This window comes from Nicotiana tabacum, chromosome 2 (assembly GCF_000715075.1).
Source record: "Nicotiana tabacum cultivar K326 chromosome 2, ASM71507v2, whole genome shotgun sequence".
Classification (NCBI taxonomy): domain Eukaryota; kingdom Viridiplantae; phylum Streptophyta; class Magnoliopsida; order Solanales; family Solanaceae; genus Nicotiana; species Nicotiana tabacum.
The window spans coordinates 125,590,579-125,612,328 of record NC_134081.1 but is presented as its reverse complement, the minus strand read 5'-3'; the positions used below and the strand labels follow the sequence as shown (position 1 = coordinate 125,612,328).

The following is a 21,750-nucleotide window of genomic DNA, read 5'->3' as shown; positions in this document are numbered from 1 at the left end:
TTATAGGTTCAAAATTCTATTCTTTTTAAAATTTTAATGATTTTCATGTATATATCTATACTCCGTGCCGAAAACAAGACCGTCCGGAGTGGGATTTGAACCACCAATTTCACTCGTAGAGGTGCACCCAATGATTATTGCACTATAGGAGTCTTTAAGCATGTGTTCACACACATATAATTAAGTAATTTTTAAGAAATATAACATTACTATATATGATTTAGGGAGAGGAGAATGGTTTCACGTGAACCCATACCCTAAGACTTAGATACGCTCCTAATTCTATCCCTTCCAATTTATACGAGGTTGTTTGATTGAGCATGAAGTTTAAAAAAAAAAACTTTTGAAACATATGATCCAAAATAAATCATAAAAATTTATATGACTATAAATCCTCTCACTAAATAAATGAGAAATTTTAAGTTAAATCGTTTCTTGTACAAAAATGTTACTCTTTTATAAAGAGATTACAAAGAAAGAATATTATATATATTGGGATAGCGGGATGACTAATTTTTAATCTACTATTTGCCACCGCCAACAGCTACCTCAAAAGTAAATCGCACGCCCAGTGACATCAAGGCTCAATTATCATATTGTATTATCTTATTGCACCTTTGTAGAAACTTGTTTAGTCCAAGTCTCAAATCAAACTTTAATTGGTTCTTTTCTAGAAAAGGAACATATATAATTGTTGCCTTATTCTCCAAGTTAATCAAGTTTAATTTATATCCTTAGTCAACATTTTAACTTTTCCAACAAGTACATTTGACTAAATTTTGAAGCCAAATATTGAAAACGGATATATAAGTATGACTACCCTCATATAGTAGTTATCTCAGAGTTTAAGCATTGCAACTGGATTGAATTATAAAACTTTTTCATACTGATGGCAAATCTCGTATTCATTTCTCTATTTATGTTTCCTTTGCTTATATTAAGCTATTTTCTTCTGAAATTTTGCTACTCCATCCTGTTAAAACCAAAGTTGCTGGAGAAGCGCTTGAAACAGCAAGGATTCAAAGGCACTCATTACAAGTTGTTACTTGGAGACCTCAAAGATGTTGGCAAGCAAATGGATGAAGCTTGGTCCAAGCCAATTGGCTTAACCCACGATATTGCGCCACGTGTTGATCCATTCACGCATTATATGGTCGAAAAATATGGTAAAGTCATTTTTTTTTTATTGTTATCTAGTCGAGTTTCATCTTTTCCTATTATATAAGCTATAAATCAAGAATATTTTTCTTAACTGTAAAGAATTCAAGACACTTATTCCCTCCAAGTAGATGCAACCAGAGGCGAAGCTAGGATTTGAAGTTTATGGGTTCTAAGTTGTAACTGGCCGCTGAATAGCTCCCCCCGTGGTTGCAACACAAATTTTACCACTATTATCAGATTATTTTAATTCACAAAATTTATGAGCTAAAATGAAAATGCTTGCAGGGAAGATATCTCTTAGTTGGCTTGGGACATCACCAAGATTGATCATCATGGATCCAACATTGATAAAAGAAGTGCTCTTAAACAAGCAAGGTCACTTCCATTTACCACCATTGAACCCTCTTATTCTGATTCTAACTAAAGGATTGACAACTCTACATGGTGAAAAATGGGCTATGCACAGAAAGATAATCAACCCTGCTTTCCACTTGGAAAAATTGAAGGTTAGTTTCTCGACTTCAAGAATGCTCATTTTTGTTAGATTCTCAACCAGTAATTTCAAAAGTACAGTGAGCTCAGTTTTAAAAACTTTAAATGTTGAACTCATGAAGCTAAAATCTTTGACCGGCCTCTAATCAAAGGGGACATCTTATTCATTTTGATTTCCATTTACAGGGCATGATCCCAACAATTGCAGAAAGCTGTGCATGTATGATAGAGAAGTGGATGAACTCAATTAGCCATGAGGGAACTTCAGAAATAGATATTTGGCCTGCATTTCAAGATCTTACTGGTGATATCATTTCAAGAACAGCATTTGGAAGTAGCTATGAAGATGGAAAGAAGATCCTAGAACTTCAAAAAGAACTGCAACAACTTGTCATAGAAGCCATGGGAATGTTATATATTCCCGGTTTTAGGTAATAGAACATGTCCTCTTAACAACTACAACGACTTTCTTAAGAAATTTTGTCAAAGTTCTGAAAAATTATCATATACAGATTTGTTCCAACAAAGAAGAATCGCAGAAGAAAGGAACTGGACAGAAGGATCACTTCAATGCTTAAAAGAATCGTCGACACAAAGGATAACATGATCAGCACTGGACAAACCAGGGGAGATGACTTACTTGGTTTGCTCTTGCAAACTAACAGAGAGAACAATTCACTAAATAATAGCCATATGACAATGGAGGACATAATAGAAGAATGCAAACAATTTTACCTTGCTGGTCATGAAACAACAGCAAGCTTATTGACATGGACTCTTATTGTCTTGGCTATACACCAGGATTGGCAAGAAAAGGCAAGGCAAGAAGTTTTACATGTATGTAGGGAGAAGAATCCTGATGCTGAAGCAATAAGCCACCTCAGAATTGTGAGTATTCATCTTTACTTTGAAACAAATTCAATTTGCCAAAACGAGTAATAAGCCACTTCAAACTTGTGTCTTTTGCAGGTAACAATGATACTCAATGAAGTTCTCAGGCTATATCCGCCAGTGATTGCTCTATATAAACGTGCTTACAAGGACTGTAGAATAGGAGATCTCTCAATTCCAGAAGGGATGGATCTGACACTACCTATAATGCTAATTAACCGCGATACTGAGCTATGGGGAGACGATGCAGAAGAATTTAAACCAGAGAGGTTCGCGGAAGGAATTTCAAATGCTTGCAAAGATCAAACACAGATGGCATTCATGCCATTTGGATGGGGACCAAGGACTTGTATTGGCCAAAATTTTGCAATGATAGAAGCAAAGGTTGCACTCTCTATGATACTAAAGCAATTCTCCTTCAAGCTCTCACCAACTTATGCCCATGCTCCTTATACTGTTATGACTCTTCAACCCCAACATGGAGCTCAGATCATGTTTCACCGGCTTAATTAGGATACATCCAGTTATTATGTGTTGAAGTTTCCCACAAAATAAGAAAAAAATCATGTCTGATATTTTCCTTTTCGTGTAGATGAGCTTATGAATTGAGTGTGTCAAAATAAAGGTGGTCCTCGATATAAAATAGAAAGAGTGGTTAAGCAATGATAGCATACAAAGAGTAATTTCAGTTTTATGTTGATTTACTGTAGATGAATATGGAGAAGCTAGATCTCTAGCCAAATAGTGATGATAGCAAAACTGATGTTACGAATTACAATATTGTGGAACTAAGCATAAGAAACAGTACCTGAAGCACTGCAGAAAATAATCATAGACAGAGCCTGAGAATTTCCATAAATCAATGTCAACTGTTTATTTAGGAAAAAAGAATAATATTGATGAACATGTCCTGCGATTTCCATATGTCTCTAAAATTCCTACTACAAGTTCTCCAAAAAATAAAAAACTACCATTACATGTGTTTCCTAAAATAAAAGATTACAGTTATATGCTGCTATACGTATCAGAAAAACTTAATAACTAATAATGAGCTATTATTAATCAGCGAAGGAGTACACATCTGTTTTTTTTAATCTAATGACCCCAATGTTGAACTTCTCTTCAGTGTTAATTGCCACAACAACCTGGGCAAACACACAGTTCATACAGCAGAAACCTGCATACTAATTCTTAATGCCAGAGGCCAACAACACTACTTTTCCCCAATAGATTCTCTGTTAATAAGATGCTTGAACAAGTAAAACCTTTATCAATAGAAAACAATGCTAAATTGGCATCTTAAGGAACTTGTCAAAAATAAAACTAAAATCGTTTATGCTGGGCAAGCTCGTTCCAGTATTTGGTTTGGAGATGTTGGTATCTTTTTGGCTAACTTATGAGCTAAAGTCTGCTTGTTTTGTTGCCCTGTTTGGTGTAAAATCTGTCCTTGACTACTGGTTCTAAAATCCTCAATTTCATGACATTTAAACTTCCTTTTTCTTCTTGTTGGAGACTAGTTAAATTTGAGTAATGCCTCCCTTTCTTTGATTTAACAAGAAAGGTAGTAAAACCTCACTATTCGTAGCTCATAGGATACATATTTTATTCAACTAATTCACACAAAAAAAATCTGCTGATAGTTTATAGTTTCTAGCTCAATAGTTGAAAAGAAGTACTGAAGTAATACTATTTAGACCGCAAAATCAATAATTCAAACTTCACATAAGCTACAGCCAACAGCAGTGAAAAATGTACTAATACTTTATACCTGTAAACCGACCAAAACGGAATCACTGACAACCAAAAAAACGTTGAAAGCGCGTGTTTTCAACGACAAATCAAAATGATGACGATCGTGAGCTTTAGAAACTGTTCTCGTGTTAGGCGAAACTCCTAATTTCGAGTGATAAAAGCTGCATTCCGCCACTCCATTAATCTCGAATTTATAACAATGAGGATATTTATAGCTGTAATTTTTCTGCATAATTGATGAATCGACAGATGATCGATCGATCAGTGAAGAATTTAGGTTTGGATTTTGATTGTGTTCGTCGAATCTCAAAGGTTTTGAATTCAACTGAGGAGATGAGATGAAAGAGCAGTGCATTTGAAAAGAAAGTAGGCGTCTTAAGAGGGTAATTTTGTCTTTTAGAAGAAATATAAGGGTCGCCTTTAGGATAGGTGACCTCTATATATGTGGATACAGGAGGAATTTGAGAGGGTAGTTTTGTCTTTTAGAAGAAATACAAGGTCGCTTTTAGGATCGGCGACCTTATACTCTTATAGACGACAATCATCCCTTATGTTTAAGGTAAGGCTCAAACTAGTCCCTTAAGTATGAACTGATCAATTTTAGTCTATAAAGTTTGCTAGAAATTAACATTTTTGGTTTCTATCAAATACTATCGCAAGATTATGATATTACCCAATTACCAAACGATTCCTTAGGATATATAATTTCAGCATTGAACTATAGATCCAAAATAATTAGAACACTCAAATAATCATGAGATCTTCCCATTAAAAGGGTAGTGAACAAATAGAAAAACTTAAGGACAAAAGAGGAAAAACATAGATAAGCATATATATACACACAACACTCTAATCTGCGCGAAATTACATTACAAATAAAATCAAGAGAGCTCCTGGGTAATAATCAACCCACCACTCTGTGTTTCGAAGCTACTGTAATAATCAACCAGCTCGAGAAGACACACACACAGAGTCATATATATATTCGCTCAGTTCTTTACAGAATTTGAAGTTTTCCAAATTGAAAGCTCTTATATATGCTTCTTCTTCGTTATAAAGAACCCTAGGGTTTTGCTATTTATTGGTTGAATTTGAGGCGAAATTGAATGGCGAGTGTATACATTCCAGTACAAAATTCCGAGGAGGAAGTTAGAGTATCATTGGACCAACTCCCAAGGGATGCTTCTGATATTCTTGACATTCTCAAGGCTGAACAAGCTCCTCTTGATCTCTGGCTTATTATCGCTGTACGTTCAATTCTCTCTCTCTCTCTCTCTCTCTCTCTCTCTCTCTCTCTCTCTCTCTCTCTCTCTCTCTCTCTCTCTCTCTCTCTCTCTCTCTCTCTCTCTCTCTCTCTCTCTCTCTCTACGTCTCTCTCTATCTCTCAACACACATAGGTGTTGAAATTTCACATGTAGGAAATTATGTTGCTTTGTGTATTATCAGCTCATTTTTGTTTGACCTTTTGTTGGAATGTTCAGTTTAGTGGCATGCGAATTTTTGTTGCATTAAATAGAATTTGTGCTTGGTGTTTATGTTGTAGAGGGGATAAGAGCAGTTTTACAAAATTTAAATAGAAAACTTGAATGATAAGTCTCGCGTTTCGCAATGCTTGGTTTTTGTTTCTCTAAAAATTTTCTATGTCTTCCCCTCCATGTATGATGGATTTTGCAGAGGGAATATTTTAAACAAGGGAAAATAGATCAGTTTCGACAAATATTGGAAGAAGGGTCTAGTCCAGGTACTTATGACACGTTTAAGTGCATCGAATGAGTATTTATCCATTCTTATTGAAAAGTCAGAGAATTTAAAGTTGCTGTCTTTCTTTCTTTAAAAAAGACTAATTCCTATTCTACATTGTTATGGTGCAGAGATTGATGAATATTATGCAGACGTGAGGTATGAGAGGATCGCCATTCTAAATGCATTGGGTGCATATTATAGTTATCTTGGGAAGATTGAGACGAATCAAAGAGAAAAAGAAGAGCACTTTATAATGGCAACTCAATATTATAATAAAGCATCTAGAATTGACATGCACGAGCCCACTACTTGGGTTGGAAAAGGTGATCATTATTTCATTTCTTTAATATAAATATTACTGCTTGAAACAAGTAATTTGATGCCTTTCTGCAGTTGAATTTAAAATCTTTTTGCTGATGCAATAGAATTACTGAAAGCTTCTTCTGAGAGGGTAAATCTGTAAGTTGTGATGGACGGCCAATCTAGGTTTATTTTTATATATAAATTGACTAAAACATTGCAACAAGTCTGTGGACCGATGTTGAGCTACCCGTATGCATTTAGTTGACACCTGTAACAGGTAGGATATTCTTTGTCAAGGCTGTAAAAGATAGAATTTTAAAGAGAGTGATAATTTAACCTAATTGTTTGGTTAAGTCTACAGAATGTGCCCAGGGCTGAATGGATGTTATTTCACCAGTTTTTCAAACTTCTGTTTTTTCCCCAGCTATTCACATTGGAAAAGGGTTGCGTAAAATTACTAAAAACAAATAGGTTATGCCATGTTAGTTTGCTTCATTGACTGCTGGATCTTACACTGTTTCTTGAGTTTCTCAAGAGGGTTTTCAAACATCTGAAATTTCCCGTTACTATTCACTTTGGAAAAGGGCTGCCTAGACTTATTAGGAACTTATAGGCTATGGCCAACCAGATATGTTGAGTTTCTGACTAGTGCTTGAGGGATTGAGCTTTTCATCATGCTTGTAATAAACACTACTTTGTCAACACTTTTCTAGAATATAAGGTTGTATTTTTTTGTTAAGCTGGAATAAAAAGGTGTCATAGTACTCATGTAACTGTTGACCAGTTGGATGAGCATGCACATCTGCTTGACAGGTCAGCTTTTACTTGCCAAGGGCGATATAGAGCAGGCATTTGCTGCTTTCAAGATTGTACTTGATGGAGATCGTGATAATGTTCCTGCTCTCCTGGGTCAGGTAAGCCTATTCCTTGCTTGTTTTTTCAGAAACCTTTAATATGTTAAAATTTTTACATGGCGTTATGAAGTTAAGAACTGTCTTCTAAAAATGATGGTGGTTGGTCAGCTTTAAACGTTTCAATATGCTCGGGAATGAAATTAATATACTGTCCGAGACTTGTGTTGTAGATGACCATGTTAACATGTGAAGAATAATTAACTGAAGAACTGCATCTATCAGCTGATGTAATTTTCGCTTCTTGTGCTCTGGTGCAAACCATTCTAACTATAGGCTAATTTCAAGCTTCAAAATCTTGAATTGACTCTCATAGCAACTGCCTTCTCCAATCTTTTGCAGGCCTGTGTTCAGTTTAGCCGTGGACGGTATTCTGATTCACTGGAGCTATATAAGGTTCGTCGTCCATCCATTACTTTATAGATGGGTTAATTTGTTGGCCTTGGATAGGAGAATGGGCGTAGCTACCCCTTCTTCGCACCAAATGAAAAAATAATCCAGTTGGGAGACATCAAAACTCATCTATCATGGAAAATGTTTTATAGTTCTCTAAATATTGTTAGAAGAAGCGATATTGACTCTATGTTACCCTTTTGTGGATCACATGTATTTGGTAGAGGGCCTTGCAAGTTTATCCAGAATGTCCTGCTGCGGTAAGGCTCGGAATAGGTCTCTGTCGATACAAGTTGGGCCAAGTGGAAAAGGCAAAGCAGGCTTTTCGTCGTGTGTTGGAGGCAAGTCAAAGATTTTGTGTTAATAATTTTGTTACAATTCGTTGTATTATTTTTAACTGATATGACTCTCTTGTAACTACTTCTAAAACTGTAGTTAGACCCAGAGAATGTGGAGGCTCTGGTGGCACTAGCAATTCTGGATTTGCAAAACAATGATGGTCAGTTCTGTCCCTTAGATTGATGTGTGGAGTCTATATATGTGACTCCAATTTAATTCTGCACATTCCAGGCAGGAGATATAATTAAAAGTCAGATTGCTGTAAAGCCTTGAAGGTGCAAAAGTGACCAATAAGATCAATTTTGCTTCTTCGGAGAAAATTAGAAGTTCTTACTCGCATATCTAGAAAGAGTCATTTGGAAATACCTTATCTTGTTTAGAAAGCTCTGGTTGAGATTTCTCAGGGATTATAGTTTGTGCGAGTCTCCTGATTTTAATCATTTAAAAATAGAGTTTTTAACAGTATGATGTCTAATTTGGTATCAGCTCTTTATATACAGCTTCTGGTATTAGGAGAGGAATGGAAAAGATGCAAAGAGCTTTCGAGACATATCCCTACTGTGCAATGGCTCTAAATTATCTGGCCAATCATTTTTTCTTCACTGGTCAGCATTTTCTAGTGGAGCAATTGACTGAGACTGCACTTGCTGTAACTACACATGGGCCAACTAAGTCTCATTCGTACTACAATTTGGCACGCTCGTACCACAGCAAGGTCTGAAAAAACAAAAACCCTTGATAGCATGATCCTTGTTTATGATCCACCTAAAGCTTCAATCTGATGATATTCATTTTGTTTCCATGACTTAAGGGTGACTATGAGAAAGCTGGAATGTACTACATGGCATCTGTAAAAGAAAGCAATAAGCCACATGAATTTGTATTACCCTATTACGGTACATTTTCTTTGTGCTGTCTGTCACTAAGTATTTGCTTTTATTTCTCTTTTCAAGGTTTTTGTTGCTTTGAATTTCCATTTAGAAAATTGTTGTGATCCAAGGTTCATAAGTTTTAATCTATGATAGATGGCTGAATGGCAAATGCCTTTCTAAGTAGGTTTATATAATCGGCAGGTGTAGCATGAAAAAATGAAAAAGAATAGATATAGGCAACTAAGGGTCGTTTGGTTACCGGGATAGAATATGGGATTGTACTTATCCCATGTTTTGTATTAGTTAATGGTGGGATAAATTTTATACCAAAATGAGAGGATTAGCTATCCCGTATAGAAGGTGGGATAGCTAATCCCATGGGATATCCCAGCCCATGGTATATCCTTGTCTATCCCTCATATGAACCAAACGACCCTTAAAAGAATTGCCACGCTTCTGGGCTTCTTTCTTCCAAGTTGGTCCTGGGTGGCTGGGCCTCTCACCAGCTTAATAAGTCTGAAACTGAAAAGTTGTCTCCTTATAACCACCTTGAGCCCCTATATGACTTAGATGATAAATTCATCAGATATTGGAGGATCATTGACATACCTGCCAAGAATGATTCATAAAAAAAGGTGCTTCAAATGACTAAAATTCCCTTGAGAAAATGCACACATCTTGCCTCCTCTGAAACAGGTTAATTGTGGTGGTTGGAGAATGTAACGTGCAACAAAAGGTTTCAGGCTTTCAATTGGGAAAGTAAAATTTGCCAACTAAATCATGCTTTGATCTGTTTTACCATTTTGCTTGTCTAAGTTAGGATTGGGACAAGTACAGCTGAAGTTGGGAGATCTTCGGAGTTCGCAGGCAAATTTTGAGAAAGTCTTGGAGGTTTACCCTGAAAGTTATGAGACAGTGAAAGTGAGTTGATACTTGATAGAGTATTTTGTTGGGAGGGAATATTGTCAACATTTAATTATTGTATAAAAAAAATTGATAAATTCTTATGTTCATTGTTTTCCGTTCTGACTATTTTCAACATTTTGTTTTTGTTCTTTGAATAGTTTATTTTTTGTTGTTGTAGGCTCTTGCACACATTTATGTGCAGCTTGGCCAGACAGAGAAAGCTCAGGAATACTTGAAGAAAGCCACTAAGATTGATCCTCGTGATCCCCAGGTCTTTTTTATGTTGTCAGTTATTCTATATAATAGTTTCTAGAAGGCCTTTGTAGGTGCAGGGAACTAAAGAAGAGGGGAAAAAAGGCAAAATGAACAAATAAAAGATAGTTTCTGAAAAAAGGAAATGTGATGCGGATGCAATCCTTTTAGTCTCTTGAGTAAAAGACGGTGGGAGTTTAAAATCTGTTAGTATGTGATTATAAAATGCCATACCACTGTCCTGCTGCTTATTGTTGATGAAATAAACTCATTGGTTCTTTTTATCGAAATTGTTTCTGTGCCACTGTATCTCCATGACCTTTTTTTTTTTTTCATGTTACTGGCAATTAAAAACTGGAAATCTTCTCTTTTGAATCTTAACAATATTCTAATTTTATATTCATGTACCAGATTTAGTGAATTTATTAACAGCTTGATGTGATCGAGCTTCATACTTTTTAAAGTGCTTAACGCCATGTTTGGTGTAATTCATGATATGACTTTGACTTGCTTTAAAATGATGGAAACAAATTTGTCCAACCATGAAAACATTTTAATAATAAGTAAACCCTAAGTTGCTCCGACATGGCAATTTAGGTGCCGCACCCGTGTCGACACGACACTAGTATGAGTGTGGTTATGGAATCCGTACTGGATCTGGTCAAACAACTTTGGGTACTTGACCACAACATACGGAAATATTCGACACGAGATACATTTGATTCCCAAAATCAGAACCACAACTAGGATAAGTTTGAAGAAAATAGCATACCTTATCTAAGAAATCAATCCTTTACTTATCTATAGCTTGAGAATAAAAAGAAATCCACACTTTACAAGTTGTACATAAGTATTCCACAAAATTTATCATAATTTAAAGATTTATATATATATACATATTTTTTTTTATTTGTTTTTTGAATTATTTTTAGTCGGATCCGCGCACCCGTATCCGTACTAGGATCTATATCCCCGAATCTTAGAATTTACATCTCGAAGTATTCAACCTCTAGATCTGCACCCTTGTCGGACACACCGCAGCCATGTCTGAGCAATTTAGACTGTAAACCCTACTTTAGATGAGAATTTGAAACTTAGATACTCAATACTTATTATTAGGTTAAGATATTTTTTTGCATATTCTCACTTCATAAGTAATTTTTTGAAGTTTATCTACTGGGGAAACTATTATTGAGAAGATATAATACAAAATAATTGATACGATTTTAGGTCCCACAGGCGCAGACTGTAATTATCAAAGGATATTGTCGGTTTGTCATTTTACAGATCAACATTGATCAATTAATTTCTAAATCATTAGTTCAGTTTTTATTTGATGTGGTTCACTAGGTTAAGTCAGTTTACTACATTTAGTGGAACTGACATAAGGAGGGCGGAGTCCAGTTTTGAATGTATCAAAAAAAAAAAAGTCCAGTTTTGAATTTAATTGAAGATTTGTCTTTCCTACTCTTTTCATGGATACTGGTAACTGATTGGGTTTTTCCCTATCCCTTTTCCAATATACAGTGATTTATGGTTGCTGACCTTTAAATGCTATTGTTCCATCTTATGTCACCAGATATAGTGCTTTCAGCCATTTAAAATTAGACTAGGAGTTAGGATGGTAGTTCGGGTCCCTCTACTTTTTGGTATACTACTTGTATACTGGGATTTCCCAACAGTAATAAAATCATTTACTTCACAAAAGAATATTGGACTAGGATGGCATGTATCTTGAGTCAGATACTGTTCTCTTCCTGAGATCTGCTTTATTTATCTTCTCATGCTTCTATGCAGGCCTTTTTGGATATAGGAGAACTGTTAATCTCAAATGATCCTGCTGCTGCTTTAGAAGCCTTTAAAACAGTAAGGGCCTCGAATATTTCCATTTATCTCTGTATATTTGCTCATTTGACTTAGTTATGCTCCCAGAAAGTAGAATGTACTTCTTGAAGGAGTGAAGAGGAGAACATCTGGTTGTTTTAGAACTTGATTTAGCAGATATAAGCTTGGTATTCTACTGATAAAAAAGGGTATTCTTGATGGAAACATCTACTAATTAAGCAGTCTTTCTGATCTTCAATACTTCGAGGACCCCTCTCATTCTATTTGACCTCTGTCTCTCTCTCTCTAAGTTCTATCTCTAGCTGAAATGAAGAGTTTAAAATTATCTGCTCCATAATTTTCCGCCTTCCAAAACTTATAAGTTGCTGAAATTTCATGCATCTTTCTTGTTTCTTCTTTCTGGTTGCAGCTCTGCTATTCATTTCCATCTGTTCAAAAAATTAAAATCTAGTACGTACTTTCATTTTACAGATGTTTTAGCTCATAGTTTACTCTAGTAGTTAGCTGTTGGAAATCTTATTAATCAAAAGTTTTGGTAGTTGGAAATACCTTTTGTCTGATTGAAGACATTAGAGTTCTACACAGATTAGATGCATATATGGCATGCTTTATATGTGAGTAGCTGGAGATTGAGCATCCAGAATTGCTTTCTGGAGTTACTGCTTTGTGTAACATGAGTGTTGTAAATTTCTCTTGATGGTACTATGAACAGCTTAGGTGGATTAAGAAAACTGCACCAAAGAAATGATCAAATTTGAAATTCATTAGATTTTAAGCTCTCTGAAAGAAGATTTTGGTATACTTAACTAAGGTAAGACCTGATTAATTTTGCAGGCGCGGAATTTACTTAAGAAGTCAAATGAAGAAGTACCAATAGAGTTACTCAACAACATTGGCGTCCTCCATTTTGAAAGGGGAGAATTTGAGGTCTGTAAAGTTTCTTTTTGTCATCGATTTCGACCTGCTTGCATGTTTAGATTTATCATTGCATTCAATAATGGCATATTATCTAGATCACTAACCTTTATTGATTAATGATTTTCCAGCTTGCTACACAAAGTTTTAAGGAAGCTCTAGGTGATGGTATATGGCTTAAATTCCTTGATGCTAAAGGAGAGTCTGATGATCCAATTTCTGAAGGGCATTTATATTCCAATGGTGAAGCACGATCTGATATGTTTAAAAGTGCACAATATCCAATCAATGCCAGTGAATCTGTTCAGCAATACAAGGACTTCCAGCTGTTTCATAGACTTGAGGAACAAGGAATTTCTGTGGAACTTCCTTGGAATAAAGTTTCAACACTCTTTAACATGGCAAGATTACTGGAGCAGTTGCATGACACAGAAACTGCTAGCATCTTTTACCGCCTTATCTTATTTAAGGTATGCATGCATGTCCAATTGATTATGACCTGGCTTATTGGTGACTCCTAACATTGATGAAGCTCAGTTTTTGTTCTTGGTTGTTATATGATTAAGATGGTTGGACTTCTGAGAAGTAGTGTCCTTCAATTTTCTCTCTATGCATTCATAGACTGTTATGTGGAAGGTCTGGGTATTTCAAAGGGAAAAATTTGAAATAGTATGAGTTGCAAAGGGAAAAGACAAAAGAAAAATCCCAATCTAATCTTGACTATTAAAAGATTAAAAAAAAGGAAAGAAAAACATGAGCTGTCTAATCAAGGTGAAAAGAATGTAAGATAGTATTACTCTATGTTGATTCGAATGCTTAATTAATTATATGTGATATATAGTACCTTTACATTGTTTTGATTTTTTTTAACTATAAAAAAATTATGATATATAGTACTTTTACATAGTTTCTAAATTAATTTTATTTTACAAAAAAGAAAGCAATGTTCGGTTCACATTGAAAATTAGATGAGATAATGCTTGTAGGTGGAATCCTATTAGTCTTTTTGGAACAGAGGAAGCATTAGTTTGAACTCCTTAAATTTGTAATTATTTATAGCATCTATAATTGGTGTATAAAGTTGTTGACTGAAAGACTTATCCATTTATTTGTCAAAACGATGTTAAATGAAAGATCAAAATTAAAGAATATGAATACGTTCATAGATTCATTAAATTGGATTGGTGGCCAATTTGATTATTTGGAAAAGAATAATTAATTTAATTTAGTTAAATGGATGGAGATAAAAAGAATTTCATATTTTTAAATTTGATAATCTTCGGTATAAAAAGTGTATCATTTATCAATTTTTCACAGAAAATAATACGCCTACTAATTATTTAAAAATTCAATATTATTTTTTGCAAGCTTATCGATAACCTATCTTCAAACAAAAATAGTATAATAGACACATGCTTTTGGTTATATCATTGCATAAATGTTTCTGAAATCCTATAAAAGATGTTAAATACAAAGTGGTTGCATGAAGTCAAAAGTAATAAGAAGTAATGGTGGTGAAGGAGAAACTCCCCATCTCAATGGAAGGGGGAAATTTTCATTTCTCAGCTGCTTCTTTTGCCACTACCTTTTGCCTATGTAATCATGAATAAAGGTAGGGAATATCACAAATAGGAGGAGCATCCCTACCGTCTTAATCGGATCAAGTGCAGAAAGGAGAATGGTGGCTGGTTTTCCAAAGATATCAGAGAACAACTTTAGGGAGAGGGTGAGAAATTTATGTTGGTTACACTCTTCAAATCTCGGTTCTTCCACATTTAGATATGGGGATACATTAATGTAGAGATGCAGATCTTTATAGCAACGGATACATCTGTTGCCTAAGTAATTATGTACTATAATTATCTGATAAGTTATTGATAAAATGTAGTAGACTCATAATGGGCTATTATATGACTTGAATCAAATGGGGCCTTTCTTAACTTGCTCAAACTTTCTCATTGAAAAAAACTTGCTCGAACTTAATTAAACCGAAGAGTCAGTCTTTTGATGCCCAATACAGATGGCTTTGTATAATTCTAGTGATGATGCCTCATTAGCTGTAAATAACACCATTGGAGGATGATTTTGCTGTCCCAAAGTTAGTTAAATGATTTCCTCTATTTACAGCTTTAAAGCCAGTAAGATTAACATGAATATTGTTGTGGGGATATTATATAACTGTTGTATCTTTTTGCACTCTGTCTTTATTTCATCCTTAGCAATCCCGTATAACCTCTTTTCTTGAATTTCAGTATCCAGGTTATGTAGATGCTTATCTGCGGCTGGCTGCCATTGCAAAAGCCCGAAATAACGTGCAGCTAAGCATTGAGCTGGTTGTTATTTCTCCCCTTGTATCCTTATGTGCATATTATCCTTTGTTTATTCTCGCTACCCAGAAGCCTTCTTACAATAGATTTTCATTGATCACAGATTGGTGATGCACTCAAGGTGGACGAGAAGTGTCCAGATGCACTGCTAATGCTTGGTGATTTGGAACTTAAGAATGATGATTGGGTCAAGGCAAAAGAAACTTTTCGGGCTGCTAAAGATGCAACTGATGGAAATGATTCTTATGCTACTCTTTGTCTGGTGAATATGTTTGTTTTGAGCTGATTAAATTTTCTCATCTCATGATTTTTTGTCATTAGTTGGTGAAGTATATAATAACCCCCCCTTTAGCATGTTTTTATGTCACCCTATTGTATCTGCTTGTTTCTTGAGTTGAAGAAAGTTGCATGGACTTATGACTGGCACAACTTATGTCCTTACTAATTAAGTTAATAGTAGAACCTGGAACATCTGCTTATCATATATTTTCTTGTATTGTAAAGGGAAATTGGAACTACTTCGCGGCGATTCGGAATGAGAAAAGAGCTCCAAAGTTGGAAGCTACTCATCTAGAGAAGGCTAAAGAACTCTATACAAAGGTATTGTTCTTCTCCCAATGCAATTTAAAAACTCAGGTTCCTCCCATCCCAACAATCCCACCCAAGAGGATCAAGGATATTCTCACTTACCATCCGCATGACTGCAACCTCCTCCTACCGTTTGGTGGTGGAGGTGCTCTACCACTATAGCAAACCTTACGCATCTGACTCAGTTTAGCTTATAAACTATGTGCGTTCTAATTCTTTGTAAGTTGCTAGCTGTTAAAGCTGAGTAGTAACTAATATGTTTTTGACAATTGGCTTCAGTGAAGTAGTAATACTATACCTTAGTTGAAGATAGCAAAAGATAAAACTATGATTGCTATTGAAGCCGAATATTGCCTTGAAATGTTACCAGGTTATCCAGCTTTAAGTGGATAATGCGTGTTGAAGTGAATTCATTTACCGCAACCTGGAGTTTTCATTTTTAAATTTTTCTATTTGGGATCTTTTTATCTCCCTTGGACACTTCTCAAATATGTTTGTCTACAAGGCACAATGATCTTGCTCAATGCTTTTTTTGGTTGCCTGTCCGAGATCGTTGTGTCTTTGAAGTGTCTCAAGTGCGTGAAGTGAATTTGTCAGTTATGTTTTATGTTTCTTTTTAGATTTTTGGAGATTAAGAGTATACAGATTTTGTGTATATGTACAGGAGAGCATCGAAAGTTGCTGTGAATGTACTAAGTGAGATAATGGCATAACTTTGTATAATGCATATATTAGATTCTTGTTTTAGCATATATGTCTAGGTGTTCTCTTTAGATATTTGTACGTTAAAGGAAATAAATAATCCCAATAGAAACAGTGTATTTGATGTGTCATCGGTGTGTTTTGTATGCCATACTATCTTTTGAAATAGTCATCATGTCCCTGTCCATGTGAACATGTGCTTCTGTGTAAGCTTCAGACTTCCTTTTTGGATTTTGTCTGTTTGCATTTTGATAAAACCCTCTGTAGAACTTTCAGTTGCCTGATGTGCCAATACTGTTTATTCCATCAGGTTCTCTTTCAGCATAATGCAAATCTCTATGCAGCAAATGGTGCTGGTGTTGTTTTGGCAGAAAAAGGTCAATTTGACATTTCAAAGGATCTTTTCACACAGGTCCGTTAACTTTTTCTACTTCTACCCAGTCGAGGCAAAACTCCAAGTTTATGTAGTCTCTGCTGGACATTCTTCCTTGTAGGTTCAAGAAGCTGCCAGTGGAAATGTTTTTGTCCAAATGCCTGATGTGTGGATTAATCTTGCACATGTTCACTTTGCTCAAGGGAACTTCTCGTTGGCTGTGAAAATGGTATGTTCTTATTTTCTCTTCACTTTAAGCTATTTCTCATGTTTGATACTTCCGCATCGCTGAATGTGTTGATGGGCTTGTATCTTGCAGTATGAAAATTGTTTGCGGAAATTTTATCATAATACCGACAGTCAAGTGCTTCTCTATTTAGCAAGAACACATTATGAAGCTGAACAGTGGCAGGATTGTAAAAAGACTTTATTAAGAGCCATCCACTTAGCACCTTCAAATTATACGTTGAGATTTGACAGTGGAGTAGCACTACAGAAATTTTCAGCCTCAACGTTACAAAAGACTAAGCGCACTGTGGATGAGGTACTTTGAAATGAGCTTCTCCTTTCTTCCTCTCCTTCCTCCATCCTCCCCGTGGTCAAACTGAAATGAATGAATTTCTTTGATTTAGTCCCTGTTAACTTGCTCTTCCTTGGTCACATTCTTAAATATTTATAATATGTTGTGATGATTATGTAAATTTTCTTGATAAATAACGTTGTTCCTTTTAGCTGCTCTTCTTTGCTCACATCATAAAATATATATCATACGTTGTGAGGATTTCATGATTTTCTAGATATGATGCAAGTCCATCATGTTGTGCGTATGATAACTGTTCAACAGGCCTTTAATGAGATATGTATGCCACTGATATCTAGATTGCCAAAATAGCCTGTGGAGCCAAATCATGTGACAATACCATACGGGGGGGGGGGGGGGGGGCAGCGCTAGGTTTAATGAAGCAGGTAGTAAAACTACATGGACATATCAAGCGCAAAGAAAAAATAGAGCCTAGCTGAATGCCCGGAAGAAGATCTGTGACAGCTGAATCTGGATTAAACCCAAGCTGTTAAAGTTATATTTGGAGAACAAGAAGGCGGACTTTTTCAAGTCAGGTTACCTGTGCCTGGTTGGAGAATGGTGATCGCTGTAGTCTTATACGTCCAAGTTGTTGTCTTGGGGAAATATAGTTGATCTCTGCCAGGATCATCTTGGCACCTAGATTCTCATATATGGATACTTTGACTAGACCTTAGCTATACCTTTCTTTGGCTGGGGATTAATGTTTAGAACTTCAAAATTCATCAGGGTAGCTGCAGATTTTGTCTCGTTAGACTGTGTATCTGAACATAAGTAACAATGGCTTCCCTCTTTGTTTGGGGTGCACGGGTGGGATGGTGGTTTGTTGTGTGTGTGTGGTTGTTGGGGGGGGGGGGTTCCTTAAGGGAATTCGCTATTTTCTTCAGATTTATTATATTGATTACTCAATTTACAGGTATTTTGAGGGCTATATTTTAACATGAATTATACATGAGAAAGAAAAAGTGGCATCTCTAGTTCTTATGTTTGTATTTTTGTGATGGCGTAGGTGAGGGCAACGGTTGCAGAGCTTAAGAATGCAGTTCGCTTATTCAGTCTATTGTCTGCAGCTTCAAATCTTCATGTTCATGGATTTGATGAGAAAAAAATTGAAACTCATGTTGGATATTGCAAGCATTTGCTTGAGGCTGCAAAAGTTCACTGTGAGGCAGCTGAGCGTGAAGATCAACAGAATAAGCAGAGACTGGAACTTGCTCGTCAGGTCATATTGGCTGAAGAAAATCGTAGAAAAGCTGAGGAGCAGAGAAAATATCAAGTTAGTTCACTATGGCATTGCGTCTTCTGGTTATTGCTTTTGCTGCTTACTTTTACTCACATGCCTCTGGAAACAGCTAGAGAGACGGAAACAAGAGGATGAACTCAAGCAAGTGATGCAGCAAGAGCAGCATTTAGAGCGCATTAAGGTATATTTTGTCATTTGTCACTGCTATACATCACAATTGTAGTGAGGGCCTAAGTTGCTTGGACACGGATGCGGGTGTCCGACACGGGTGCGGATCTAGAGGTCGGATCCTTAGAGATATAAATTCTAAGATTCGGGGATACGGATCCTAGTACGGATACGGGTGCGGGGATCCGACTAAAAATAATTCAAAAAAATAGAAGTATAAAAATATCTCTAAATTATGAGAAATTTTGTGGAATACTTACGTATAGCTTGTAAAATGTGGATTTGTTTTTTGTTCTCAAGTTGTAGATAAATAAAAGATTAATTTCCTAGATAAGGTATGCTATTTTCTTCAAATTTACCCTAGTTTTGGTTATGATTTCGGGAATCAAATTGTATCTCGTCTCGAATTTTTTCGTCCATCGTGGTCAAAGTACCCAAAATTGTTTGACCATATCCGGTACGGATCCCATACCCACACCCATACTAGTGTCGTGTCGACACGGGTGCGGCACCTAAACTGCCATGTCGGAGCAACTTAGGTGAGGGCACATCAGCTTTATACTCGGAGATATTACTTTAGTAGATTTCTGAGCACCAAAGGATGAGATTTAGACTATCTTCACATAAGCAGTGTCTTGCACTTTCTCCAAATGTGTACCATTTCAATTTCTAGTCCTCGAATTTCTCAATTTGGGAAATGGAATTTATTTAATCTGAAAATATTCATCTGAGCACTTCTGGATAAAAGGAGTGTGTTTGTAGAAAGGAGAGAGATGGTGTTGGCATCTCCCCCAACTGGGATTGGAACAGCCTTCGGGCTTTGCCTGTTCCCGGACTTTTGAGTAAAAAAAGTGACTGGGTTTAAGACAAAAAAAATTAAAAAATGGAATTTACAATTTTTTGATTAACTAAGGATTGTCAGATTATTTTATTGTTTAGTTGATGGCGTAACGGCTTAAGTATGATAGAAATACTAAAATAGAAGTTATAGCACTTTCCAGGATAACATACTAAAATAGAGGCGTAGCAGCAATGTGGAACTTGTACTTCGGTTTACATAACATTGCTGTTCCTCTTTCTTCTCTGTCCTCCAAGGAGAAGAAATTTTGGTTACACTAAGTTTAAGAATTACATATTTTGTCGCTAGGAACAATGGAAGAGTAGTACTCCTGCCTCTAAGCGAAAGGACAGGCCCCAGACTGAGGATGACGAGGGCGGGCATGGTGAGAAGAGGAGGAAGAAAGGTGGGAAGCGGAGAAAGAGGGACAAGAAATCTCATTACGAATCCGAGGAAGCAGAAGCGGAGATGGATGATCAGGAAGAAATGGATGATGGTGACCTTCACAGAAATTATGAAGAACCTTATTATCCAACAAATGATCATGATGATCAAGCAGAGGATAATCCACAGGAACTACTTGCAGCAGCGGGGCTTGAAGATTCGGATGCCGAGGATGACACTGTAATCTCTCTCTCTCTCTCTCTCTCTCTCTATTTATATATATATATGTACTCTCCTTATACTGTTACACTATTTGGTTCGAGGGATGGAGAGGTAAATTTGGAGTGTACTTATTGATCTACTTATTGGGCAAATGTCTTTTCCCTTTTGGTGATTTGGTAGAAATGGAGAGGATGTAAAAGGCATTTACGTCCTCCTTCCTATCTAAACTTGAGTACTTGGAAATTCTGATCTATCAAGAAAATAAGAAACTTAACCTTTATGATTCCTCTTTTACTTCCCTACTGCTCCTCTTTCCAACCAGCCAAACAACATTATGTTTGGGTCACACTAGAATACTGTTTCAAGAATAACTTTAGACTCCAAAGTAATTCTCAAGGAGCAAAATGAGAAAACCTTTTTTCATCTTGCCTTATGAACAATGCTCCTCTGTTTATATCACGTTCAGCTCTCCAAGTTCAATATTTTAGGAGATCTAAGAATATTTCTCGGCGGACCTTCTGCAGACCTTTAAACTGTCATCCAGATCTGGTAGAATGCTACTCCTTCTGTCCCAATTTATGTGATACTCTTTCCTTTTTAGTCTGTCCCAAAAAGAAAGACACCTTTTTATATTTATAGTAATTCAACTTTAAATTTTCCTTTTTTACTCTTAGTGTGATGATTTCTAGCTACACAAATTTCTTTTATTTATTTTAGACCACAAGTTTCAAAAGTCTTCCTTTATTTCTTAAACTCCGTTCCAGTCAAACACTTCACATTAATTGGGACGGAGGGAGTATATGAAATAAAAACTACTTGACAAGTTTCTCTTAGTCTGATATGCTATGACCAAAAAAAAAAGTCTAATATGCTGGACTATAATGTAACTCCTGCATAGTATGTTTTGATTACTGATTCTCTTTCTGATTGCTGAAGGCTGCACCATCAGCAAATGCAAGTCGGCGAAGGCAGGCATTGTCAGAATCAGACGAGGATGAGCCATTGCGGAGGCAGGGAAGTGATGGAGAAGGCGGAGACAATGCTGTTGTTGACGATGATGAATGAAGATGAAATACCTTTACCACTCCTAGTTTTGTTTATGTCAAGATTACCCGACATTCATTCCCTTTGTGCCAAACACACTGGGATTTCTGTTGGCTCTTTCTTGGCCTGCCTGCTTTGTTGTTTTTGCTTCCTGGGCTAGTCTAGCCTGAGTTCCTTATAGGAAGAAAAGGTAGATGTAGCTTAAGTTATAGAAAGAACAGATGTACTGTAAATGCATAATGTTTATAAACAATGTTTCAGATGAGTTAACTTTTTTGCCAAATCCAAATTGACCTTGAACTCCTATAGAATTGATATAATGCTCTGTTATTCTTTCATCTCCTAATTAAAGATTAGAACAGACTTGCTATTCAGAACCTTATATTTGGATAAAAGAGCATATTTTGCATCAGGAGTTGGGAGTTCATTTATTTATCAAACACGCATTGTCTGATAAGTCGGAGAGCTTAGTTGATCCTTTCGGGCTCATTTGGTACGAGGGATAA

At 36.1% G+C, this 21,750-nt stretch overlaps 2 protein-coding genes and 1 pseudogene across 4 annotated transcripts; all 3 read left to right on the top strand.

Annotated features, from left to right (window-relative positions):
- The first annotated feature begins 831 nt into the window (after positions 1-831).
- Positions 832-4,684, top strand: LOC107779417 (cytochrome P450 72A397-like). Its single transcript, XM_016599850.2, has 5 exons — positions 832-1,166; positions 1,447-1,667; positions 1,840-2,084; positions 2,166-2,541; positions 2,623-4,684. Exons 1-5 carry the CDS (start codon positions 890-892, stop codon positions 3,055-3,057), a joined length of 1,554 nt encoding a protein of 517 aa, XP_016455336.1. The 5' UTR covers positions 832-889; the 3' UTR covers positions 3,058-4,684.
- A 470-nt stretch (positions 4,685-5,154) lies between these two features.
- Positions 5,155-21,527, top strand: LOC107779418 (protein CTR9 homolog). 3 transcript variants are annotated; one of them, XM_075239101.1, is made up of 24 exons: positions 5,155-5,543; positions 5,971-6,037; positions 6,168-6,362; positions 7,156-7,256; positions 7,596-7,649; positions 7,871-7,987; positions 8,082-8,145; positions 8,486-8,700; positions 8,797-8,881; positions 9,678-9,778; positions 9,942-10,034; positions 11,813-11,881; positions 12,695-12,787; positions 12,907-13,245; positions 15,028-15,108; positions 15,206-15,364; positions 15,607-15,702; positions 16,703-16,804; positions 16,887-16,994; positions 17,085-17,309; positions 18,355-18,621; positions 18,698-18,769; positions 19,904-20,218; positions 21,137-21,527. In XM_075239101.1, the coding sequence occupies exons 1-24, from the start codon at positions 5,403-5,405 to the stop codon at positions 21,263-21,265; spliced, it is 3,288 nt and encodes a 1,095-aa protein (XP_075095202.1). In that variant the 5' UTR covers positions 5,155-5,402; the 3' UTR covers positions 21,266-21,527. The 3 variants fall into 3 exon arrangements, with proteins under 3 accessions (XP_075095202.1, XP_075095207.1, XP_075095210.1); XM_075239106.1 differs by having other exon boundaries at positions 5,161-5,543; positions 8,086-8,145; XM_075239109.1 differs by lacking the exons at positions 5,155-5,543; positions 5,971-6,037 and having other exon boundaries at positions 7,156-7,483; positions 8,086-8,145.
- LOC142174162 (U6atac minor spliceosomal RNA) lies at positions 19,509-19,658 on the top strand (annotated as a pseudogene).
- Positions 21,528-21,750: the final 223 nt, after the last annotated feature.